We start from the raw sequence: 9464 nt of genomic DNA, 5'->3' as shown, positions 1-9464 counted from the left end.
TGGATGGATGGATTGTGATAAAAGTTGTACGAGCCCCAAACAGAATGATTTAAAAAAATAAAAATTAAAAATTAAAAGCAAAAAAAAAGAAAGACTTAGTTTCTTTAAAGTGAGGAGACAATGTAGTTGATTTTGAAATTCTTCCCATTCTAAGATTTAAAGATGTGTTTTCCTCTGGGTTTTGATTCTCCTTCGATGCCTGGGGATGTGCCCCTTTCTCCAGAGTATCTTCTGAAGTGGGGTACACATGCATTCTAGTGCCCTAGTCCCACACATCAAGTCCATGGAGAGGCTGAGCTTTCAAAGATGCCGAGACCACATCTTCTTCATCTCCACGGAAAACTGAGCAACAAAACTGAAATGACACCAGAAAGGGAAATTCTTAGCAGGATCACTGATCCACACTGGGTCTTAGAATAAGGATCTGGGTGGCCAATATGGCCCGCAGCCAATATTTGTCAATGAAATGTATTGTCTTGGAAGCCACTTGGTCACATACTGTTGATGCCACGGGATGCTTTCGAACTCCTGTGGCAGTTGGGAATCGTGACAGAACCTGTCTATCCTGCAGCGCCTGGAACATGTACTGTTTGGCACTTCACAGAACAAGGAAAACACTTGTTCTAGAATAATTAGAACCCGAATCCAAGCTGACTTGTAAATCTGCTTCCGGAAGATGGAGGAAACCACTTTTTAAAAATTCACCTTACACCATTTCACTTCTGTGAGAGACTTACATTTGTGCCCATTGTCACCAACTGAAAGAAATCCACAGAGAATTTTCACTTTCACGCAAAAGGCTAAAAGCAAAACCAGTGTTTCTTTGGCAGTGAGCCTTCAAAGCGGCAGCTCAGAGCCCAAGCAGCGGGACCGGTGTCACCCAGCGCCTTCCTCCGCATCTCAGTACCAAGCTGCCGAAGCTTTGAACTGGGTCAGTGAGCACTGCTTTTTTCAGGGTTTGGGTGTGATTGGGTGTGATTTGGTAGATCATGTTTGGGTCTGGGAATGCTCATTTCCCGAGTGTATTAGTCTGGGTACTTTGGAGAAACAAATCCACAGCAACTCACGTATAAGAGAGAGTTTTATGTAAAGAAAATGTGCATCACGAAAACATCCCAACCCAATGCTGCCCAAGCCCACAAGTCCAACATTAACCCATTAACCCAACACCAGTCCACAAAGTCCTCCACCTCACAAAACAGAGGCAATGATGCCGACTGCAGGAGGAAAGCTGAGGCAGTGAATGAACAAGCATCTCAGCACTAGCAGGGGTCTCCACACGGCTGCTCCAGCACCCAGGGCTGCATCGGGATAGGTCCATGCGGCTTCTCCTTGGGGATGTCTTGGAGGAAGTCAATCTTGCAAGCTGAAGCAAGGAACTGCTAAGGCAGCTGCACCCCGGTGCAACCATCACAAAACAAGAGACCCGAGAACTAGAAAGGCGAGGCTTCACCACCCATTTATCCCTCCGCCTTTCAATTAGCCCTACATGTGATTATCGGCCAGGCTGGCACAATTAACTAACTCGCTGAGTAACTTAAAGACAACTGTTTTTTAACTTTGCACCATTTCAGCTTACAGAGCAGTTTCCTAGGAATGCTCTGCTTGTGCACAGCAGGGGGTCTGTATCTGGATTAATGGATTCTTGCTTGAAATCATCGGAGTGGAACAGAGGAGCTTTCAAGCAAGAGCCTTGCCTCAAATTTGAACCTCAGCTGGAAGAAACAACAGTGATTCAACATAACCTGAAACAGAAATGATCAAACCATGGGACTAATCATTATGAAACCATTTCAAACCTGAACCAACCCTGCTCAGAACCAGTACTTTCTGAATGTTGAGATATTGAGTCCAGTCAATGATGGACCAATGGCCAATCCCATTTAGTCCAAGCCCCCTTTTCAAAGGACCATGATACTGGAGAAGACTTCTTTAAAAATAAGAGACCTTTTCTTGTGAACAGGCATGAAGTCAACTACAGGGAAGATTTTAGCACCATCATTGAGCGTTGACAAGCCAGTTAAACCAGGGAGAAGACTTCCAGCAAACTCCAGAGATCATGCCACGTTTCCTCTGTCACCACTGCTCCTTTATTGCCACTTGATGTCCTGAGGAAATTTCAGTAGGAGAGAGAGATCCCCCACCCACCCTAGTAATGGCCCCCAGGACAAACAAAACAAGGCTGCTTAATAGAATTCTGATCTGTTTGTAGAAGACGGTGAACACTACTGTTCTCAGAGTTACCCCAAAACAGAAGCCTGGTCAGGATGCCTCAACACTCCAGAGCTCCCTAGGAAATCTGTTAAGTTAAATTTTCCCCCAACTCCCTCAGCCTCTTCTCGCCTCTTCTTCCCCTTTAAAAAAAATCATTTTATTGGGGGGACATACAGCTCTTATCACAATCCATACAAGCATCCATTGTGTCAAGCACATTTGTTGCCATCATCATTTTCAAAACATTTTCTTTCTACTTGAGCCCTTAGTATCAGCTCCTCATTTTTCCCCCTCCCCACCTCTTCCCCTTTCTTGAGACCAGCAAAATTGCCTCCAACTTTGTTTTTCTCTGCCCACTCATGGTTCCCAATGAGTCACCGATTGCTGTTAAAGGGGGACATAAATGACTAGACAGGCTTTGGTGAAATTGAGAAGTGGCTATGCTATAGTCTCTGCAGATCAGCCCAAGCGTTGCTCCGCAATTCCAAAGGGCCTACGACCTAGTTATGACTGTAGTCCTGGCTGGTTGGCCACTCACCCTACCCCATTGGGACTCAAGAAGTTGTGTCTCTGTTTGGGTATAGCCAGGGCTAGAGCTGAGGTTCTACCCTGAACTGTTGTCCAGTTGGTAGCAGTGAAGTAGTGGGGTAAAACAAGAGCTTGACAAAGACAGATAGAAACATGATTTAATTTGGAGAGGGGGAGAATGACTCTTTCCCATGGTTTTCCTTCTCAAAGGCTATTTGACATTATTTTAATTATTATTTTACACACTTTTACATTGATTTTATAAGACACATTCCTAAGGCACACCTCAGTGTCATTCAATGCATGCTCCACAAGGAAGGATGAGACAAGGTTATGATTATGGAGGGAACAAGACTTCATTTAGTGAAGCAGTGTGGAACTTCATACCTGAGACTCCTGGTCCTAATATTTTCATCATTGGATTAATCAGACAAGAGTGAATGCTGACCAAGTGTCTGGTTCTTGAAAAGTAGTGTGTGCATGAATATGTATTCTGGTGCAACCAGTATCCCTACAGCAAAAATGATGGATGGCTTAATGGGCTCTAAGAAGGTAGACTTGATTCCTCAGACAAAGTGGATGCCCTGGGGGGTAGTGGAGAGGGCTGTATAAGAGTGACAGATGATGTGAGTCTGTGGTTTAGAAATGCCGTATGAAGTGACTTAAGCCTTCAGTCAATCGGACACCTCTATTCATTGCATTTGACACCTTGCCAGCAGAATGATTCATTGTAGTCATCCCACTGCCCTGTGAGATTCTGAAACATTTTATAAATAAGAAGTAAAAGCTTAACGTCTGCCGAGAGAGGGTTGAACACTGCTGTGTGCCAATTACCAAAAACTAGGTAAGTCTTCATTTATGGGTCGCTGTAGTCTATTAGACCACTGGATTGGCTAACACATCCTAGTCACCAGTCAGTATACTTTCCATCGTCTCTATAGTGTAGTTGACCAGAAAAGAAAAATAAGTCTGGGCGCTAAACCCTCCGCTACAGTTCAAGGAGACAGCCCTCTCTGAATTGAAGGTTTGCAGAGCTGCACAATGGGGAAGTGTGTGCTAGACTCGTACCCAGTGGTTCTCAAACTCCAGCATGCATCAAAACGACTTGGAGAACTTGTTAAAACAGAGATCATTGTGCTGTGTTCCCCGCCCCCTCCACCCCCATTCCATCTGAGTCTATAGTGCCTTAACACCTCTGACATACACTCTAATCTGAACAAACAAAACCCGAGCAATACAAACCAAAAATACACCCTCTGGAAGCTGTGTTACATGTCTTCCATTTATCGGTGTATGACACCCAGGATCAATGAACCTAGAGGGACAGCAGGTAGAATAAGGGGCTTAGGGGGACCGGAGTACAGTGGTGGTGAGGGGTAAAAGGGATACAATGTCAAGGAGTCCAGGTAGAAAAAGATTGTTTGGAAACTAGTTGTGGTAACAATTGCCCAATTCTACTTGACGTGGTTGGAAATGGAAGTGTATGATATATATATTAAATTCCAATTAATAATTTTTTTAAAATCTGTACTTTTAATGGATTTCCAGATGATATTGATACTGCTGGTCAGAGGACCAATCTGAGAACCACTGAAGAAAGTACCACAACAAAAGCTTCCTGTCAACTCATAGCAACCTTATAGTACAGACCAGAACTTCCCCATTGGGTCTCCAAGGCGTAAATCTTCATAGAAGCAGACTCCCACATCTCCTTCCCCCAGGGTGGCTGGTGGGTTCAAACCACTGGCTTTCAGTTCAGCATCCAGGTGCTTAACCACTGTGCTATCTGGGCTCCTTCAAGGCAATGGCAGTGCCATCTAATGTGTCCTCTTTCCATGCGCTGGTGTGTCGTTCTAAAAGGGCGCAGCTGAGGTGGTTATTCTGGTAGCTAACGTGGCAGAATTCATTTTGCCATGGACTTATTATGTGACATTTGAACTATGAAATATCTTCTGAACTGTAAATGTTTGTTCCACTCAAGGACCAATTACATATAAATAACTCTTGAAGGTCATTATAATGACTTCGGTACAGCAATCATTGCTTTTCTGTATATTTCTTGCGTAGTCGGGGCAACGTGCCCATGATAATGTCTATGCAACATTTAACACACACACACACACACACACACACACACACACCTGACCCTTCTCATAAACTTACAGCAAATAATTGTAAAATGAAATGGTATCTAGTCATTGGCATTGTTCTGTGAGGAGAGCCGTAGCATAGACAGTTTGACACCGCTGTCCTATTTACTCTGAGATACAGCGATGTGAGTGGCTCTCCCCAGCCTCCCATGCTGATGCCACTCAGGACATCTGCCTCTGCTGCACGTTGCAGGACAGGCTTGTTGTTTGCAAATGAGCGGCTTTGGCAGTGCACCATGTCTGGCCGGTGTCATTCCCTTCAGCTGTGACGGGGATTCATAGTCCTTTGTCTTCTTTGCTACAAGTCCTTTAGCATAGTTTGGATGGGGAAAGACACTGGTTCATTCCTGACTTCTAAAGGAGGGGGAACAATCTTTCAATTTCTACCCACCCTATCAAAAGACCGTCATGATGGCAACCGGAAGTCCTCATTGGCGCTGCTCTCTACCAGTGAGGCTACTGGGCCCCCAACTTTGTTGTTGGTTTGTATATGTGTGTGGGGGGCGGAATCCCAAAATGTTGCCGTTTCACCCATTTGTATGCGTATAGCTCAGTGTCATTGATCACATTCACCATGTTGTACATCAATCCCTGCTATCCACACTGCACACTTGGGGGGCTCAGGTCTGAGTGGCAGGTCCATTCCTCCAAAGACAGCCAGGTTAAATTGCTCAGTTTCCCTGCTCCGGGAAGTGCAACATGGGAAAAATAAAAACACCCTTTCTCACCTGGCCAATGGCCCTAAAACTCAAGGGGGAAAGACACACACACACACACACACACACACACACACACACACACAGCCATCAAGTCAATTCCAACTCATAGCAACCCTATAGGTCAGGGTAGAACGTCCCCTGTGCGTTTGTGAGACTAGAATTCTTTACAAGAGTAGAAAGCCTTGTCTTTGTCCCAGTAGCCCTAAAGGCTGTAGAATTTTGTGGATTCTCTTATTTCTCAACTTTTCAATTCCTGTGGACCTAAAATCTAGAAAAGAGGCAAGGGGCCTATTATATGAAATAGTCTGCTTTAACCTTAGACGTGATGCAGTCTGTATTTGACACCTCGTATAAAAAATAATTTCCCCACATCTGCCATTTTTCCTGTGGCTTCTCGGCTGCCCTAACTCCCGAAGAGCCTGGTGCTTTTGCCCCAGTTTGAGAACTGTGGTCCAAGAGTGGAGTCTGCATCTGCTCTGCCTCCCCAGAAAACTCCCTGGACTCACCCAGAGCCTGCCGAGAGCAGTTCGATATGGATGCACACGGAAGCTTTGGAGCTTGTGATTTTCAACTGCTCCCCCCAGGCCCCTGCCCGCAGAGCCCTGGTCATCTTCAAGGTGGGTCATGAGGTCCTCTCCTATCAGGAAAGCTGGGGACTTCTGTCATGTCCTGTGTTGCAGGAGATGGTGTCCGTAATCTTTGCGGAGGCAGGAAGCAGGGCAGCTTATCCTCTGGCAGTGCCTGTTTTTGGTCCTTGCATCTGACAACTCTCCTTGAGTTAACTGTTACGGTCTGTCTGTTGCCCCTTCATTCTGTCTATCCTTGTTAAGTGAAGTGACCTGAACGATTGGGTGGAAAAAAAATAGGACTGAGTCATTGCTCCTTATAAATAAACCCTGAGAAATAAAAAGATTCCAGAGACTGACAGGAAATCTTGGTGCAGGTTACCACAGGTCATCAACAACTTCTGTTGAAAATCCAAAAGGCAACATGTGCAATTTTTCACCCCCAAATTTCAACTGGATGGGAAATCATGTTCTTGGACCAAAGAAAGGGATGTTTGATAGGAGGGTTTTCTTGTTCCCTTTTTGAGCAGTACAGATTCTGGGCATTGAACCACAGCTTGATGCATGAAATGTGCCTTGTGTTAGGCAGGGTTCTCTAGGAAAACAAAACCAGGACACTTATGATCATATATATATAATCATATACATATGGACAGGTTTCTACAGCAAGAAGGAATATGACAGCTAATTGGTCCACACCGCAGTACAGAGGGCTCAGTTCAACTCACTCTGTGGAGCAGTTAATATAATGGAAGTCCTTCAACTCATGTGAGCTGCTGGGTCCAAGGTCAAGGAAGCAGACAGTGGAGTCTTTCCTCAAGCAAGAAGGCAGAGTCTGCCCACAGGCACAAACAGCAAGGTGGGTCAGCAACAGTCAGTAGCTCAGGAGCTTATCTAACAGCCCGGATGGGATATGGAACTTAAGCAATGCAAGGACAGGATCTGCCAGCCTAAAGCTCAAGCATATGTACCAGTACCAGCAGTGAGGCAAAGCAGGTCTTGAAGGAGCCTCATGCTCTAGCAGTACAATCCCCAGGTTGGCTTAGCACACAGGTAGTATAGCTCACAGGTTGAGGCAGAGAACTAGCTAAAGCAGCAGCACACTGGTTCGATCACCAGAGAACAAGAGGGGAACAGGCCTTGCCGAGCCATTTATCTCTTTGCCCTCCAATCAAACTGAGACCTGATTAATCCCACATGTTCCTATTGGTCAGGTTGGCACAATAACCTAATTATAACATGCCTGTTTTCCACCAATACTAACTTTTCTTGAACGGAAGCTAAAGTCTAGGTGGTTTCCTTTTTTTTTTTTTTTTTTTTAAGTATAAATATATATAAACGTACATTTTTTTCCAAAACCATTTTTATTGAGAACTAATACAGATCATTCCATAGTTCAATCATATCAAGCAGTATTGTACAATTGCTACCACAATCAGTTTCAAAGCACTCTCTTCCCTCTTGAACTCCCTCATATCAGCTCCCCTTTACCACCCTCCTCCCCTCTGTACCCCACCCCCAGAAATCCTGTTCTACTTGCTGTCTGTATAGGTTCATCAATCCTGGGTTCCATTTACCTAAAACCAGAAAAACCCATAACAAAATTCAAGAGGGTTACCCCCAAAGACAAAATACACAAAACCGGGCCCAATGTGCATCAGATGGGGGGCAATCGACTCGGCTGACTAGGTTTTAATTGTCCAAGTCAGGTTTACCCTTGTGATCTAACGTCATCTCTCCAGTGCACTCTGTTTGGTAACCAGTTTCCTCCCTCCCCTCCATTGTGGATGGAGGAAAATCACCAGAGGTTTATCTCCTTTTAGAGCCCACAAATGTATCTGGGGCTCCCACAGTCATCCGTTAAAGTCTAGGGTTATTAAAGGAAAAGCTTATGAAATGTGCCTCAGCCGTGTCAGTGTTATGTTCCTTTAAGGGTGTTGGATTGTTTTAAACTCAATAAGACATCTAGGAAGATGAAGGGGCCGCACGGGCAGTTTTCACTGGACTCTGACCCGAGAGGTTGCCAGTTGGACCCATCGCTCCCCAGCAATGTCATGGAAGAAGGCTGGGGATCTGTTTGGGTAAAGATTGCTGCCAAGGAGACCCTATGGAAGTGTTCTGCTGTACCACACGGGGTCACCAAGACCCGGTGGCAATAGGTATGGCATCTAGGAAGATGTGCAGCCTCTGGAAGCTGCAATCTTTCCACAGGCAGTTGGAGGTCAAGCTCCCTCCCATTCAGGGGCCACTAATGAAGCCCTGGTACAGACTGTTTATCTGTTTATCTCAGGACCCAAGGCAGGGGAAGGCAGAGGTAGAGGTTGAACCACCACCGTGCACTTGAATTACTGTCGCTCTATTCCTCCTGTGCTCTTCTTGGTCAGTTCTGGGGATGCCAGAGATTGCGGAGGACATGTGTCCCGACATCCCCCAACTGGAAGGTCTGATGAAGGAAATCAACGACCTGGCCGAGTCGGGGGCCCGGTACACCGAGATGCCCCACGTCATCGAGGTGATCTTGCCCATGCTCTGCAACTACCTATCCTACTGGTGGGAGCGGGGCACAGAGAACCTGCCCCCCAGCACAGGGCCCTGCTGCACCCAGGTCACCTCTGAGCACCTGAGCGTCATCCTGGGCAACATTCTGAAAATCCTCAACAGTAACCTGGGCATCGACGAGGCCTCCTGGATGAAGCGCATTGCAGGTAACACCGCCACCTTTTCCCCGTGGGCTGCACGATGCTGCCTTCTATCAGCTCTCTCACGACTGCACGGTGACCGCCAGGAAATGCCATTCTGTCTTGGAAGCCCCCCGCCCCCACCCCGCCTTTTTTTCATTAAATAGTAAATAAATCAACTTGTCCCCCTGGCCGAGCTTCCTGGGGACAAACGTTCATGCCCACTCTCTACTAAGCCAGGCCCCTCATGTCTCCAGGAGGCCCTCCCGAAGAAACTCCACCTCACCTTGACAGCTCTTCCTTTATTTCCTTTTGGTATGTCAGAACCCCATTTGTTTTTAGTGTCGGAGTTGTGAGCAGTTTCCTTGGTAAGTGATCTTGTACACGTTTTCCAGGCACAAAACTCCCTCCCAATTCAGCTGTCACCTCCTGCAGGCCATTCTGCAGTTTTACTTCACTGTATGATTTTCAGATACTTTCCAGGATTGAGTTGCAATAGCAGGAATCTGGGCTTTTTTTGGTGGGGGGCAGGGGTGGTGGGGGTTTGGTTTGGTTTGATTTGGTTTTTGAATTCTTCTCTCTCTCTCAAAGTCCTCATATGCAGTAGAC

General features: G+C 46.0%; 1 protein-coding gene across 1 annotated transcript in view; it reads left to right on the top strand.

Moving 5' to 3' along the window:
* Positions 1 to 9464, top strand: part of RYR3 (ryanodine receptor 3) — a 437519-nt gene that overhangs the window by 362131 nt on the left and 65924 nt on the right. Inside the window, exon 66 of the mRNA XM_013007256.3 lies at positions 8562 to 8882. Coding sequence (XP_012862710.2) covers positions 8562 to 8882 — 321 coding nt within the window. The remainder of the gene's footprint in view (positions 1 to 8561; positions 8883 to 9464) is intronic.

The sequence above is a fragment of the Echinops telfairi genome, unplaced genomic scaffold (assembly GCF_000313985.2).
Source record: "Echinops telfairi isolate 266 unplaced genomic scaffold, ASM31398v2 ScPeMD7_18;HRSCAF=68, whole genome shotgun sequence".
In the NCBI taxonomy this organism is placed as follows: domain Eukaryota; kingdom Metazoa; phylum Chordata; class Mammalia; order Afrosoricida; family Tenrecidae; genus Echinops; species Echinops telfairi.
The sequence above is the reverse complement of the archived record's forward strand: the minus strand, read 5'-3'. Positions and strand labels throughout refer to the sequence as shown.